The sequence below is a fragment of the Patiria miniata genome, unplaced genomic scaffold, assembly GCF_015706575.1.
Source record: "Patiria miniata isolate m_02_andy unplaced genomic scaffold, ASM1570657v1 HiC_scaffold_21, whole genome shotgun sequence".
NCBI classification, from domain to species: Eukaryota; Metazoa; Echinodermata; class Asteroidea; order Valvatida; family Asterinidae; genus Patiria; species Patiria miniata.
This window is the reverse complement of record NW_024037060.1, coordinates 3861843-3879211: the sequence shown is the minus strand read 5'-3', so window position 1 is coordinate 3879211 and position 17369 is coordinate 3861843. Positions and strand designations below refer to the sequence as shown.

At 41.3% G+C, this 17369-nt stretch overlaps 1 protein-coding gene across 1 annotated transcript; it reads left to right on the top strand.

Annotated features, from left to right (window-relative positions):
• Window positions 1-4604: 4604 nt before the first annotated feature.
• LOC119729836 (aminopeptidase N-like) lies at window positions 4605-15673 on the top strand. The gene is made up of 15 exons (XM_038202629.1): window positions 4605-5302; window positions 5756-6029; window positions 6382-6502; window positions 6975-7117; window positions 7593-7706; window positions 11244-11381; window positions 11667-11798; window positions 12494-12666; window positions 12928-13028; window positions 13457-13593; window positions 13856-14065; window positions 14219-14301; window positions 14571-14696; window positions 14893-15060; window positions 15529-15673. The coding sequence occupies exons 1-15, from the start codon at window positions 4620-4622 to the stop codon at window positions 15671-15673; spliced, it is 2748 nt and encodes a 915-aa protein (XP_038058557.1). The 5' UTR covers window positions 4605-4619.
• The last annotated feature ends 1696 nt before the right edge of the window (window positions 15674-17369 follow it).

Genomic DNA, 17369 nt, shown 5'->3' with positions numbered 1-17369 from the left:
TTCGCAGATCTGCAATCGCGGGGTTGGTGGTTCGAGCCCTAAGTTGTCCTCTGCGACATTTATTATTTTTTTCGACATAGCGGAGGAGGCGGGGTGAGGGATTGATGACGACACGTGACTTTTGGCGTCACCACCATTTGCAACCTCAGGGTCATATATATTATAAATTCAAAACATTTCAAGTGCGAGCCGGTAGCTCAGTCGGTAGAGTGCCATTCGCAGATCTGCAATCGCGGGGTTGGTGGTTCGAGCCCTTAGTTGTCCTCTGCGACATTTATTATTTTTTTCGACATAGCGGAGGAGGCGGGTTGAGGGATTGATGACGACACGTGACTTTTGACGTCACCACCCTTTGCAACCTCAGGTTCATATATATTACAAATTGAAAACTTTTCAAGTTCGATCCGTTAGCTCAGTCTGTAGAGTGCTATTCTCAGATCTTCAATCGCGGGGTTGGTGGTTCGAGCCCCAGGTTGTCATCTGCGACATTTTTTTTTTCGACAGAGGGTTCGGGGTGAGGGATTGATGACGACACGTGACTTTTGACGTCACAACCCTTTGCAACCTGAGGTTCATATATATTATAAATTCAAAACATTTCAAGTGCTTGCCGGTAGCTCAGTCGGTAGAGTGCCATTCTCAGATCTTCAATTGCGGGGTTGGTGGTTCGAGCCCCAGGTTGTCATCTGCGGCATTTGTTTTTTTTTCGACAGAGCGGAGGGGGCGGAGTGAGGGATTGATGACGACACGTGACTTTTGACGTCACCACCCTTTGCAACCTGAGGTTCATATATATTATAAATTGAAAACATTTCAAGTGCGAGCCGGTAGCTCAGTCGGTAGAGTGCCATTTTCAGATCTTCAATCGCGGGTTTCGTGGTTCGAGCCCTAAGTTGTCCTCTGCGACAGTTATTATTTTTTTTCGACAGAGCGCAGGGGGCGGGGTGAGGGATTGATGACGACACGTGACTTTTGACGTCACCACCCTTTGCAACGTGAGGTTAATATATATTACAAATTGAAAACTTTTCAAGTTCTCATATCTTCAATTGCAGGGTTGGTAGTTCGAGCCCCAGGTTGTCATCTGCGACATTTATTTGTTTTTCGACAGAGCGGAGGGGTCGGGGTGAGGGATTGGTGACGACACGTGACTTTTGACGTCACCACCCTTTGCAACCTGAGGTTCATATATATTATAAATTGAAAACATTTCAAGTGCGAGCCGGTAGCTCAGTCGGTAGAGTGCCATTCTCAGATCTTCAATCGCGGGGTTGGTGGTTCGAGCCCCAGGTTGTCATCTGCGACATTTATTTGTTTTTCGACAGAGCGGAGGGGTCGGGGTGAGGTATTGGTGACGACACGTGACTTTGGACGTCACCACCCTTTGCAACCTGAGGTTCATATATATTATAAATTGAAAACATTTCAAGTGCGAGCTTGTAGCTCAGTCGGTAGAGTGCCATTCGCAGATCTTCAATGGCGGGGTTGGTGGTTCGAGCCCTTAGTTGTCCTCTGCGACATTTTTTTTTTTTCGACATAGCGGAGGAGGCGGGGTGAGGGATTGATGACGACACGTGACTTTTGACGTCACAACCCTTTGCAACCTGAGGTTCATATATATTATAAATTGAAAACATTTCAAGTGCGAGCTGGTAGCTCAGTCGGTAGAGTGCCATTCGCAGATCTGCAATCGCGGGGTTGGTGGTTCGAGCCCCAGGTTGTCATCTGCGACATTTATTATTTTTTTCGACATAGCGGAGGAGGCGGGGTGAGGGATTGATGACGACACGTGACTTTTGGCGTCACCACCATTTGCAACCTCAGGGTCATATATATTATAAATTCAAAACATTTCAAGTGCGAGCCGGTAGCTCAGTCGGTAGAGTGCCATTCGCAGATCTGCAATCGCGGGGTTGGTGGTTCGAGCCCTAAGTTGTCCTCTGCGACATTTATTATTTTTTTCGACATAGCGGAGGAGGCGGGTTGAGGGATTGATGACGACACGTGACTTTTGGCGTCACCACCATTTGCAACCTCAGGGTCATATATATTATAAATTGAAAACATTTCAAGTGCGAGCCGGTAGCTCAGTCGGTAGAGTGCCATTCGCAGATCTGCAATCGCGGGGTTGGTGGTTCGAGCCCTAAGTTGTCCTCTGCGACATTTATTATTTTTTTCGACATAGCGGAGGAGGCGGGTTGAGGGATTGATGACGACACGTGACTTTTGACGTCACCACCCTTTGCAACCTCAGGTTCATATATATTACAAATTGAAAACTTTTCAAGTTCGATCCGTTAGCTCAGTCTGTAGAGTGCTATTCTCAGATCTTCAATCGCGGGGTTGGTGGTTCGAGCCCCAGGTTGTCATCTGCGACATTTTTTTTTTCGACAGAGGGTTCGGGGTGAGGGATTGATGACGACACGTGACTTTTGACGTCACAACCCTTTGCAACCTGAGGTTCATATATATTATAAATTCAAAACATTTCAAGTGCGAGCCGGTAGCTCAGTCGGTAGAGTGCCATTTTCAGATCTTTAATCGCGGGTTTCGTGGTTCGAGCCCTAAGTTGTCCTCTGCGACAGTTATTATTTTTTTTCGACATAGCGGAGGGGGCATAGTGAGGGATTGATGACGACACGTGACTTTTGACGTCACCACCCTTTGCAACCTGAGGTTCATATATATTATAAATTGAAAACTTTTCAAGAGCGAGCCGGTAGCTCAGTCGGTAGAGTGCCATTCTCAGATCTTCAATCGCGGGGTTGGTGGTTCGAACCCTAAGTTGTCCTCTGCGACATTTATTATTTTTTTCGACATAGCGGAGGGGGCGGGGTGAGGGATTGATGACGACACGTGACTTTTGACGTCACCACCCTTTGCAACCAGAGGTTCATATATATTATAAATTCAAAACATTTGAAGTTCGAGCAGGTAGCTCAGTCGGTAGAGTGCCTTTCTCAGATATTCAATCGCGGGGTTGGTGGTTCGAGCTTCAGGTTGTCATCTGCGACATTTATTTTTTTCTAAGACGGAAGGGGCGGGGTGAGAGATGATGACGACACGTGACTTTTGACGTCACCAACCTTTGCAACCTGCGGTTCATACCTAATATAAATTGAAAACATTTCAAGAGCGAGCCGGTAGCTCAGTCGGTAGAGTGCCATTCTCAGATCTTCAATCGCGGGGTTGGTGGTTCGAGCCCCAGGTTGTCATCTGCGACATTTACTTTTTTTTCGACATAGCGGAGAGGGCGGGATGAGGGATGCGTAATTTTTTTTCCTAGGAGGGTTAGGACCAATGTCATGAATAATTCAGTTTTTCCTTTGAATCATTGCAAGACTTAGGTTCTCGTTCCTTTTTCCCCTTAATTTAAAATTATCTCAGTGATAAATTTGGAGAAGAAAAATAGCTGATGAAAATGAGCAGCGACGACGTGGATTCGAACCAGGGATCCTTGTATCCATAGCTCATCTCGCTATCCACTAGGCTACTGTGTGGTAGCTCGACGACAACCGTTCTTTAAAATGCTTTAATGTATTGTAACTAGTTGAGTAACTAACAACAATGCTGTTGATGTCATTGTCCGTTCTCATGGATAAATATGAAATATTCATGACATTGCCACTAACCCTCCTAGGAATAAAAATTACGCGAGCCGAAGCCACGATGTCTCACTCAATTTCCAGCAGTGTAGCGGTAGGGGTCGCGCGTCGGGTCACACGGGTTGCCTGAGAGACGTTCCCAATAAAGCACGTACCCATCACATTTTACGCGGTTGGGGTGTTGTTGGCTTGAACAACAACCCCCCCCCCCCCGCCCCCGCCCCTGGTGTGATACGTAAATCACACCTGGATATTACAATGCTTGCCACGAAGCTAAAGTGTTCCTAGGGGAACTTGAGGGAGGTCCTGAACATATGAATTATTCATACCAAAAATAGTTGGGATCAAGCATTCATCATGCTGTACTTACGCGCAAGAGTAAAAAAAAAAGCGAAAATAGGTTGTCCCGAAATTAACATACGGTTCTTTAAAAAGAGTGTAAGTTAATTCACTCTTAAATTAAAAAAGCGATTTTTGCTAGGGGCCCTAGTGAGAAATTACTGGAAAAAAAAGATGCAAACGTCACCTTAAAAGAGTGAAAAACCACTCGAAAGGAGTTGTTCCCCATATGTCTTTTTTAGAAGCGTACGTGGTTTTCCGACTTTTTTTACATACACACACAGACAGGCAGAATCTGTAGTGTTCGTATTTTATTCGGACACTAATTTTGAAACGATTAGAACCTTGAAACGAAAACAAGATTAAAACAGGATGAAAATATCCTGCAGTACTCGACGTAAACAATCTAAATCCTGCAAACTGGAAGAAACAGAACCGGCTCAATGTTTTCGGTAAACATCATATCCAAACCAACATAACCAAATGTTCAAGTTGAAGGTCAAGTCAAAACTAATCTGAGCTACGGAGTGGAAAAATAAACATACCAAACCAAATGTTCTCAACAGGCGAAGAGCCATACAGGCTTCGGTTAATAAAGGGGTCGTTCCGACTGATCCATGTTGGGGATCGTCATGTCGGGGATCGTCTGTTAGAGCTACTTTGAAAAATACCAAGATGGGTCGACGTGGCGAGTTCAACTTGGAAGAAGAGCCCGGTCGTAAAGGGAACGGTATCTACTGCAGTCAGGGCGTTCTCGTCTTCACCGTTCTTACAGTATGCGTGTTAATTGCAGCCACATCGCTCATGACGTACTACATCCCTCTCTCCCTCAAGGACGACGGTGTTGCAACCAAAGCACCTGCAGCCTGGACTGATGCTCCAACTAACAAGCCCATGGCTACCGATCCACCTGCCGAACCGACCACCACGCCACCTTCGGATCTCATGCGAGGCCGGCTGCCGAAGACGGTTCTGCCTCGCCGGTATGAAGTCAACCTGCGACCGTTCCTATATGATGATGATGTTCCCGACTCCAAAATGGGAGAGAGGTTCACCTTCGATGGTTGGGTGCGGATTAAAGTCGAATGCATCGAACCGAGGGATGAGATTACTCTGCACTCCAAAAATATCACCATTCATGGCATGCCTACCGTCCTTAGTGTCAGCACCCTAGACAAGACCGATCTCTTTGAGAGCTATAAGATGGTGGAGGAATACGCGTTTATGATCCTGAAGTTGAAACAAATGATGAAGCCACACCAGGAATATGACATCTACATGCAGTACTCAGGAATTCTGGGGGATGACGAAGCAGGATTCTACCCTGACATGTATCTGGATCGCTTCAACAATACAAGGTAAGGATAAAGACCTTTGGCTACACCAGTTGATAAAGACATCGTCATGGTGTCGCAAACTCCTGATACGAATTCTGTAACTCAAGTCCCAAAAAGGTATCTTTCATTTACCTCAATTGTTTGTTGTTGAAAAAATAGGTTGTCCTGTGACTGGTGATATACCATCCCGGGGTTCTACCTCAATAGATACTAAATAGCTGAGCTTCCGACAGATTATAAGCATATGAACCTACTGACGGACTAGTCCGACGATCTAAATGTTTTATTAACAAAAAGGCTGACTAACCAAAGCCGCTCGATCATTTTTGTTTAGCCAAATTCTGGGCAGGGGGAGGGGGACCGGAGGCACAGGCCTCCGCAAGCAGTGATCATCCATTGAGTTAATCCACCACTGAGTAAATCATTATCACCCATCAATGCTAAGTGAACGGAGAGGTTTTTTTCTACATCTAGATACATCGCAACGACTCAGATGGAAGGGCCGTACGCACGACGCGTACTTCCATGTTTTGATGAGCCTACCTTCAAAGCTTCCTACGACGTTCAACTGGAACATCGTAACGATATGCAGGCGCTTTCTAACGGCATTGAGACGAAGCACATCCGGCTGGATGGACACTGGTCCAGGACTTACTTCGAACGAGTCCCGTCGGTGCCCACCTACCTTCTGGCTTTTGTAGTACATGACTTTTCTTCCATCAATGTCACCAATGCCAATGGGTGTTTGGTAAGGACATTTTTCTGGCTTTGTTTCGCTTGAAATCATCACATAACCACAATAACAACTAATTACTTGGTTCATTTGGTCAATTTGGAAATTGCCTTAAGTATACTACCAATTTCCTGTTTCAAGTCCTTGTTTCATCGAAGTTTAACAAAACTATTTCGCAGTGTAAATATGTTCACGCCACTACATACAAGCATCTACATGCATGAGGCTAAGTAAAGTTATTTTGTCGAACAAATATTTCATAATCTGTTTTTCGGATACATTTGTTGTGTTATCTTAAACCCGATGACTTTTATAGTTTCAGGCCTAACTTCATGAACCAGGTGAGACAATTCAATTTACTCTTCAGATTCGTGTGTGGTGTCAGCCGGACCTCATTCACCTAGCTCCCTACGCCCTCAATGTCTCAGATAGGGTCCAGACATATTTCGACGATTACCTAGGCAGCGAATACCCACTGGCTAAACTAGGTAAGCTTTATATGTACTCCGACGTCTCTGAAATGAACTTGTGTCAGAAATAGACATGATCAGCCAACTGACTTCTTGTTGAGAAATACAGGTTTCAGCTGACGTCAATTGACAACGGCCTGTAACTGGTGACCACAAATCACACCAGGACTCGCTAAAGAAATTAATTTAAGTCAGTACCTCATTGATCTTCACCGGGTCAAAGTTATCAACCAGGTCAAATGTTATCTAATACTTGCGAAAAAAAACCATGTATTCCGCTTTTGCACAGCCTATTAGATACAAAGTCAAGCTTTAAATTAATATTGCGACAGACGCCGTTTAAAGGGCGAGTTGCATGGTACGTGGGATTTTTAAATACAGAATAAAAGTCTGAGAATTTTATGATAAATAGACGTCTGGTCAGTTATCGCACTCCGACGATTTAAAAGATGAGATCAACACGGTGCTTGTTCTATTTCCACTTTCTCAGATCACATAGCGGTCCCGAGCGAAGTTGCAATGGAGAACTGGGGCCTGATCATCTACGAAGACTCATACCTTCTCTACGGATTGCAGGCTTTATACGGAGAGGCGTACTGCTCTGAAACCATCACCCATGAATTGGCACATATGGTAATTTATCTTCAAATGACCCATATACCTAATGGTCTCAGGTTGATAGGTGGCATTTATTCCGATATGCATTGTGTGACCAGGTGGAGCATGGTACCAAAATTATAGACTGTCACCGTTATGAAAGTTTCATTAAACATAACTTTAGGCTTTGCACTAAAGACCTTTGTTTGCATCAGTATTAAGCAATGCTGAGATCGACTTGACAAAGCTTTTGAGTGTCTTTTTAAGTTACTTGCACAGTCCACAAATGATCGTTTCTCTTAAAAAGTCCAACAGGTTGTCCGACAAAAGCAGCGGCAGATAACAGTAGTTGGGAGTATATGCTTATGTGTGGTCTACAATTAAAATATATTAGACTTACATCGGGAAACAGTATACTTGAGGTCAAAACAAATCACCATGTTTGTTTGTGTTGACACATTTTATGTTTAACTATCAGAGTCTCGTGGATTTTCCTATCTTGTATTTCCAGTGGTTTGGTAACCTTGTGACAATGGAGTGGTGGGACGACCTGTGGCTTAACGAAGGCTTCGCAACCTACATGGAGCACATAGGTGTCGATCACGTGCACCCTGAATTCAACAAGGTACACGAGTAACATGACTTGTTTCATGAAAACTTTCGTAAATAAATAAAAACGAAATTGATAATTCAATAATAGAGATGAAGTCTCAAGAAAGGAAAATCGTATCGTGCTCAAATATAATATCCCCCACTTCGAAATTAACTGAACTTAAAGGGAAGATACAACATTTGCAAACATCACAAAAAGAAATGGTCAAATTATCACGAAATGCCTTACTGGATTGTTAGGGAATGACAGTCTAAAGCATCCTATAAAATTGTGGCTCCTGGTGTGCTGACATATTCAAGAAACTGGTATTTTTCCAACGCTGGCCGGCCGACCAGCTTTGGAGAAAACAGGCTTTTTTCAAAAATTGCTCCTAATGTTTCATAATTAGTTATTCCACGTTTTCTTTGCAATTGATTACACACCTGTGAAGGGGTACAAGCCTGCTAGACTTATTCTCTGACCCCACAATTCCCAAAGTCTTTAAATTGCTCCGTTTCATCTTAAGTGGGGTCAGGGAACCAGACCACAAGAACATGATAGGTTTTCTTGATTTTTCAAGCATCTACAAGCCCAAAACGTGAAACAAGTCATTTTAACAATATTTGCTAGATTATACTAATCCTCCAAATCCATTTATTTCTGAAAATTGCAGCAAACGCAAATGTTGTACATTCCCTTTAAATACTAATGCCGACAACAAAAATATGTCACCCATTATAAAAGCCTTACTTTAAAATCTAATAACTAACCCGAAAGCAAGGAAGTGGTGTTATGTATGCGCATGATTATTTTTTGGTGTAATACTTTACAATCATACTCCAATAACTAATTTAAACCCAACGTTCAAAAAACTCTATTTGTGATGATTGGAAACATGTGAATGGTCGATTTTGATGTTACGATTTGGGATATCGAAACGAATATTCTCCGTTATTAGAGAAAATGTATGTCTCCCCTGCTACGTGAAGTGAATTTATCCATATGGAGTGTACGTGTTGTTCCTAACCCGTACCAAAATCAGGTGGGTCAAGTTTTTGACCCCTGTTAAATCCCATCCAGTTTTGACAGGTGCGTTTTCATTCCCTATTCGAATGTATTGGCATTTTCCCTCTATTTAAATCGGGTTTTTCTTAACCTCGAGTATCAGGGTTTTTTTTTTTGCGACCATGCATTCCAACACATCATCACGAAATGGAGAGATTTGGAAGATATTGCAAAGTACAATATGAAAGTGCATACAAAATTAATGGAAGGTTTTGGGATCCTCGGTAGCATCGCGTGGTGCTTCCGTAATACCTATTCATGTTCATATATTCATATTCATATTCGTAGCAGATTTCCCACACTAACGTACTTGGTATGCTCATCAGTGGCGTAGCCAGGGGGGCCACAACCCCCCCCCCCCCCCCCACAAATCCCCAGTTCCCCCAGGTGCCCCCTAGAACAAATCCGTAATTTGCAGGTTGCCAAGGCAGTGTCTTTTTAAAGTATTTTATTAAGTTAAAGGGAAAATACAACATTTGCAAACATCAAAAAATAAAACTACCAAATCATTTTGAAATACCTTGCTGGACTGTTAGTGAATGACAGTATAAAGCATCCTGTAAAATCATGGCACCTGGTATACTGTCATTTTCAAGAAAAGTGGTATTTTTGTATCAATTTCCAACGCTGGTCGGCCGACCAGCGTTGGAAAAACTGGCTTTTTGTCAAATACTGGCCCCAATTGACCTCGCACTTGTTTGCAATCGATTACACACCTATGAACGGGTACAAGCCAGCTAGACTGGTTCTCTGACCTTACAATTCCCCAATGTATGTAAACTGCTCTGTTTCTTCTTATATGGAGTCAGCGAACCAGACTACAGGAAAATGATTGTTTTTCTTGGTTTTTATAGCATTTTCGAACCCAAAACCTCAAAAAAGTCAGTGTAATTATATTGGCTATATATTTCCAACCCCCCAATTCCATCCATTTCTGAAAATTACAGCAAAAGCAAATGATGTATATTCCCTTTAACGAAGAGGACTCCAGATGAAGAGGACTCCTTTTTTGACTTCCCTTAACCGTATGGCTTTATGAAATGTGATAACATGCTGGTTCCCCCCCCCCCCCCCCCACCGAAGAAAAGCCCGGCTGCACCATCGATGCTCATGCTGTGCCAGTCCGACTTTGGCTCACAATTCTAGGTCTTTATGACTTCGCTGCTAGGAATGAGTACTTCCAATTCAAAATACGTTGCCGCGTCAAATCATGGAAACAAACTGGGTTTTCAACTTTTTTCTAGTAATGTAAGGCATAATGTGGATTAACCTTTGACCCCGATCTTTGAAATATGGGCAGTACAAAAACAAAAAATGCTGTTTTACATGCATCCGCGTTTGATTAAGTGCGTAATTTTGATATTTAAACAAATACAAATAGAAACCAGTTAATCAGTAGAGGCTCCAACTCTCCCGAGACCACAGATATTCTCTTTAAGCATGTTGATAGCACTTCATCAACGATGGGCAAGTGACCTATGGTGGCATTAAAGGGTTTTGCATTCTACGTGCCTACCTCGCGGCACTTTCTAGACTCCTATACGGTCTAGAAACTGCGCCAGAATAAGTTCATGAACTTGCTTGCTGTCATCTTAATACCACAAACTGGTTTTGACAAATTTGCATTTATTACACTGATAACGATTGGCAAAGCCTAATAAAACAAATATAGGGCATACTCTCTCAGAACTGCCATCAAATAATTATTATGTGAATGTTTATCCCAGGAGGAGTGGCTGCATGGGGGTCGCAATGAGTATCAAGCATCGCCTAGTAGAATAGACGACAAAGTCGCTATTTTGTTTACATTGTTCACGAATATTTCGGGTATTTTGGGACATCGTATTTTGTACTTATATTTTGATATTTCAGTTAGCCTGCAATAGAGCCTGAAAGTTCACCACTGGTGGTGCGCTTCCGAAACCATCGAATAGGAAAATTAACGCCCACAAATTATTATTTGCAATTACAATGTACATGTATTTTTGGTACATATGTCGTGAAAGAGGAATATCGTGCCCAAAAAAATCGACTTCTGACTTCCGTAAATCTAAAATACACATGGACTAGTTAAACTCGGTGTATTTGTACAAAGATGAAAATTTATGAAAACTGAAATTTAAATAGGAGACTAAAGTGTCTTTTAGGATATTTTTTTTAATAAACTTGAAGTACTCATCAGCATTATATTTACATTTTGTTAAATGACCACTGATAAGGACTGCATTCAATTCAAGTCAGCCCGACTAAATCTAGAGCTACAGAGAGCCTACCTTTGCAAATAGCACCTGCTATTGAAAACCGGAAGTGGGAAAAGCAACAATTTTGAGTGAAAACTTGACATCATGTGTGACCTCACACTCCCGATTGTGTGACCGCGCACACTTCTGTGACACACAGAAGGCATCAGACAGACAGACAGACCGACAGACCGACATCAGACAGACATCGTATGATCTTTTAATACAGGATAGCTCTATATGTATCTTCCACTTTTCGTTCCAGTTCCAAAGCTTCTACAACGACATCACCGAAGGAGCTCTGGCTATTGATAGTCTGGGTACCTTTCCTGCTATAAGAGCACCAGTCTACGCAGATGATGACGACATAAGCAATGCATTTTCATTCGTTACGTACTATAAGGTATAGCACACATAAAGATTCAATTATCAATTTTAACTGCATTGTTGTTATACAAACTTTGACAACAGTGAGAAATCACAATTTTTTAAACGTCTTGAGCAGACCTGATTTAACCGAAATATAATTATGTAAATTGCCTTCAAATCCACTGATTACGATAGAAGTTTTTAACAGAAAGGTAAAATCCGCAGAATACCCTCTCTCCAAAAACTATTTCTTATTAAGATATCAATACGAAACCACTAACAAGAATATCATAATTGCATGGTATGATTCCGTTTTCAGGGTGGATCGCTGCTCTATATGATGGAGCATTTCCTGACAATTGAGGTCTTTAATCAAGGTGTGAAAAACTACCTCAAGGAACGCGCTTACAAAAATGCCAACGCGGAGCACCTGTGGCACGAACTAACTTACGTAGGTATATGCGGCCTATATTTTTAACTTTATTGTGTACCAAAGAGGCTGCTTAAGTCACTCCTAAATTTCAAAGGGTGTGTGATGAACTGATATTACAATCTACAATTCGAATCTAGGGTTCATCAGTAGAAGTCAAACCGCGAGAATTTATAGGAAGTGAACATCTGAACAACTAAACTGAACAACTGAAGTGAACTAACCTCTGATTTTTTGTGAGTGCTGCAACAAATGCATTATTTGTGTCCACTTTCGTTGATGCCCATAGTCTCCCAGTTTTGTACAGGCTGAGTAAAAAAAACCTGAAACCCAAATGTCGGGACTATTGTTTTAGTGAAGTTATGAATGTAGCACTTTCCAAATTTAGAATATGAAAGCCCAATTCATAAGATTTCTTTTAGTGAAAGAATCATTCAAAGCACTTATGGACTCTTCAAGTTTTTTAAACACAACCACCATTTTAAAAATCTGTCCACGGATCACAAACGAGATGTGCGTTCTTTCAGCAAAACGAAAACAATTCACACACATCTGTATGTGATTTCTTTTCGTTTTGCCAAAAGAACACTTAGGCCCTACTCACCCTGTATTGTTATTGTTTCCCATTCCCAGAATTTCGCAGAATTTTGTCTTTACCCGCGCGATTAACATTCTCTGAGTTCAGTGACAAAAAAATACATCCCTTTGGTGTGCAGGCTGACAGGGATGTTGGTAAACACGACGTGAAGAAGATCATGGATACTTGGACCTTACAGCGTGGTTATCCCTTGATAACACTGACAAGAACAGGGAACAGCATCGTGGCCACACAGAGGATTTTCCTTCAGATTAACAAAACAATTGAAGATGACGGATTTGGAGACCTTGGGTAAAATATTAAACTTTATATAATGAAATTCATTTTCGTGAGGCATAATATCACTTCACAGTTTCACTTTTTATGGTGTTTCGGTTCGCAAACATTTTTATATTAACGAGAGTGAGTAGGCCTAGGCCCAAAGGGGGAAAATCGCTTTGTGCAAATCGCTCAACTTGCAAGAAATGACGTAACATCACACATTTTACAACATTCTAATTTTGAAGACTTTTTGGTAGGTAAATTCAAATGGTAGCTGTGTTTTTATTCCAGGTATAAATGGTATGTTCCTCTCACATATGTGTACGAGTCTGGACCTGGTGATCAATATGAAAAACCGCAACAAGTTTGGATGGAACCATCAGACGATTACAGTAAGTACTCATGGATTGCTGCTGCTGCTGCTGCTAATTTATCAATAACTGCTTCCAGCGTTTTCTCTGCTGCTTTTGCTTTCTAATGTTGCTGTCGATATTGCTGCTGCCACTGTAATTTAATGATGTTGCAGCTGCTTTTGATGCTATTACTGCTTGGTGCTGGTGCTGGTTTTGTTGCTTGCTCTTCTGATCCTGCTGTCTAGTTGCTGCCACTGCTGCCGTACTGCTGCTTATATAAGCTGCTGTTATACTAGTGCTGTTCTGCTGCTATTGCTGCTGCGGCTGACGCCGATGCTTCTGATGAGTAGACTGTACATAAAAGAGTATTCACACAAAAATAAGGTAACAGCAAAGACATTAGTGGAAAACATCTGAATAAGTAAACAGAAATTTTGAATTGATTCGATGTTGCGATTCCAATCCAGCATACTTCGATCTACCAGACGATGCTAAAGCTGACGACTGGTACCTGGCCAATGCCAAGATGACTGGTTTCTATCGCGTCAACTACGAAGACGACAACTGGCAACGACTCTTGGATCAAGCAGCAATGGACCCCGACGTACGTGACATTCACTTCGTTCAAACGACTGACACATGCATGTATATTATGGGTAATGTGTAAGCTGCCACGCCTCGAATGTGAAACTCAAATGTGCCGGTGGTGTTATGTTGGACTCATCGTCTCTGCCATTTTATCGCATATTATGGAGGAAAAAACAATTCAGGTGGTTCCTAAATCTTTACATACAAATCAAGCATCGCTGTCAAATCTTATAAATAAACATGCAAATTATGAAATGTTGCTAATGATGTGTGTACAGGTCTTCAGTGAGGAAAACAAGGTGGGTCTGATCAAAGACTCGTTCAACCTGGCAAAGACAGAGGTCGTTCCGATGTCATATTATCGCAGCTTCTCTGAAAGTCTTAGAAACAATTCCAGGAGAACCAGACGAGCTGCTGTTTCAACTTCATCCTATTTTGCCAAGATGTTGGACACTAAGACCAACATCAAAAGGCGCTCTGCTGTACAGGTAATATCTTCTGATTTGTATATTAACTAGTAGAACTCTATTCCCTCGTAACACAGATATGACATTTTTACCCTCATTAATACCAAGACGTTTCCCATTGATACCATCGTAATGACCATCGTTATAACCATCCAACGTGTCTTTCTCTTACAGACTTATGCGCAAAGTCTAGTAGAGCCACTGTACATGGAGTCTGGTTGGGATGAGAGCTTTGTTCCTGATTTACCAGCAGCAAGGTAAATTAAAGTCACGTAATCACCGTCAATTTTTTAAAGAAAATAAATATTTGATAAAAGTAACTCCTCACGGCTATTTCACCTTCTACAAAATTAAAGTAACCGTTTTTTATTGACCACAAACCTATACCGTTCTTGTTGGGTGGTTCATCGAATCACCGTTAGATTTTCTCTTTAAGTTGGTTCCCCTTTCGTTCTTTGAAATATCCAACTGAATATCTTGCATCATGCCTGCCAGATGTGTTGACATTTTTTGTTTGCTTTGACAGTGTTCGACGCGGAAAGAGTAGCCGGTTTGACATAACTTCGATAGCATGTCGCTATGGCAACAGACACTGCATTACCAAGGCAACCGACATGTACAAGGAATACATGAATGATCCGACATATAACACGTAAAGTAATAATACTTTTAATCAAAATTTTGAAACATTGTTCGTCCAGTTTACACAAAATAGTCCGAGAGCCCAGTGAGGTTTAATTAGAATATCGCATGCAAAGGGTTTGATGTAGCAGCGAGTAGGTGATGGGGTGTGACGTAAGTGGGTGAGTGTTGAGTGACGTCACATTTGCCTTTTACATACATTGCAGAATTCCAGACAATTTCAGAACGACTGTGTACTGCAATGGCATTCGTTTTGGAGGCGAATCGGAGTGGGACTTTGCTTTTGATATGCTGCGAACAGGTGACGACCGCCACGAGAGGGCGCGATGGGCTAGCGCCCTCACGTGTTCTGTAGACGCTTCTCTTCTTCAGAGGTATCTTTATTGTCGGATTATTAAAATGTGACAGCCTCAACCATGAGCTTAAAGCGGACTTATAAAAAGTCCAAGTGAAGTGGTCGCAAATTGGGCATAATGTAAACCTAGATTTATATGAATTGGACGGGGCTGCTACTTTTATGCACCCGTTCAGAAAAAGACTTGTTTCATTTCACAAACGTCTGTTGAAAAAAAGTGATATCGAATTAAAACAAATAATGATGTTGGCCTACTTGTAAAAATAAAATTGTAGAATTTATCTGACTTACTCATCACGAGTTTCGTCTACGGTTGATTTTCCTTCATAAAATCTAGATACATCTACCAAGGCCTTTATTTACAATCAATGGCAACAAAAAGTTATAACCTTAAAAAAGATCCGATGAGTACACCCCACAGCTTTTTCAGATAATCTAGATCAAGGCCTTGATAATTGCAAACAAATATCCTTTTTTTCAAAAACAGTTATCTACAGTTGATGATGGATTCAACCACTTTCAGTCGGAGGGATGTCGAGCTTATCCTTATGGGCGTGGCCGAAAATCCCGATGGATGCGCGGTGGCTTGGGACTTTTTGCGCGACAACTGGGATGCAATCAGTACCATGTAAGTAATGTTAATTACAATTCAAAATGCTAACTGCCCTAGCATTGTAATCTACACACTTTGTGCTCGATGTCAAAACATTATATTAGTGTGATTCTACAAATCTGGTTTACTCGTTGAGTGACTGAAGATACTAGAGTCCATAACCTATTATCATTCCCTGTTTTGTAGAATTTCTCTACCACAAAGCTTATTGGGGTCTATTGAACAATAGCCAACAAATATCTTCACAGTAAATATGAAGCCTTACACAAAAGTCAGTATGCATGACTCAACGGTGCAAGCCATTTCCAATACTTTTGTCTATGTCAGGCTCAAAGGGAAGCGTCAATCATTGTGCGATATCTTTGAGGAGATTACATCATTTTTCAACACCAAGGAAGAACTTCAAGAGGTAAAGAGAATTGATTGTGAGAATGCCCTTGAAGATGTGACCTTGCTATCTTTGTGTGAACCTGAAAACAAGGCAGGTCCACACGGTGCAGGTTGTGTGAACCTTCTGTGGACTAAGCCAGGTCCACACAAGGTTTCCCCCTCTCTTGAAAACAGGTTTAGAGGCGTTTTGGGGTTAGGGTTATCCGTCGCAAAATGGGTTGAAAGAGTGTTCACTGTGTGAGTAAATAATGTGCTTTTTTCCGGTTTTTCTGAACTACACGAAGACAAAGGAATGTCCACACTACGTATGTAAGGTAGGCCTGTGCAATGATAACCAGTGCCATGCCTCCATAAAAAAAAAACCAATTAACCTGGTTTTAAATTAAGGTTGTTTTTTCCAGTTGCTAGATTTTGGCCACGGCCGTAATCTCGGTGCTCTGAAGTATGCGTACAAGTCGGCCATTGCTTCAACCGAGGTTAACATCAGATGGATGGAAAACAACGCTTCTGAAGCTGAAGAGTTGGTCCGACCTGCAATCTAAACAGCGCCCTCAAGAATCAAAAAGTCATCAAAATTCAACATGATTAAAGATGACAACTTAAACAGCGAGAGCGATATCAAGCTTACGTAAAACAGAGGACGTCTTATCGGATGCGTCTTCCAGTAGGAAACACCACGTCTAACAAGAAAATGCAAACAGAAATTGCAAAGAAGCCTAAAACAATTAAGCAAGTACGCTACATTGATGAAACGTTACAAACACCTCAACCTGAAGATTAAGCAACAAAGCAACTAGACGACGAGTGACTTAAAAATTTGTATTTCCTAAAAGTGATGGGAAAATTGTAATTGTTTTGGTAATGGTAAAATACTATTTAGTTCAGTAGAAACATAATTACTGTAGTCGCTTGAATTATCTTTTTTAATTAACTGTAATACAATGTAACACGTTATATGATGTTTTTTAAACATCGTTTGTATTTTACTACAACAGTAATAACTGTAATGTAATTCAATCAAATCAAATCAAAAGTCAGCATTACACTAATCTAAAACATTTATACGTTCATTTTACGATAAAGATTTTTTTATTATTTAATAAGGGAGAAAAATCGTTAAATATTCAAATTGGATATGAACGATTGTAATGGATTTCGATTCAGCTACTCTTGAAGTAGATTAAGTTTTTAAGTTGATTGCAGATGCTTTGCTAATATTATTGCGAATTATCAGCGCCTAGGCCTATAGAGAATTACGTAACTGACTAAAACATGTAATTGATTAAAAAATTAGACAAATGAAGGTAGTATACTGAAAGCAATTG

What these genes read in the sequence shown, in the direction of transcription:
- LOC119729836 (XM_038202629.1), top strand. Translation starts at nt 4,620, where the DNA reads ATGGGTCGACGTGGCGAGTTCAACTTGGAAGAAGAGCCCGGTCGTAAA. An exon ending in ATACCCACTGGCTAAACTAG is followed by an intron (nt 6,503 to 6,974) that starts GTAAGCTTTATA and finishes CCACTTTCTCAG; the next exon opens with ATCACATAGCGGTCCCGAGC. An exon ending in TGCACCCTGAATTCAACAAG is followed by an intron (nt 7,707 to 11,243) that starts GTACACGAGTAA and finishes TTTTCGTTCCAG; the next exon opens with TTCCAAAGCTTCTACAACGA.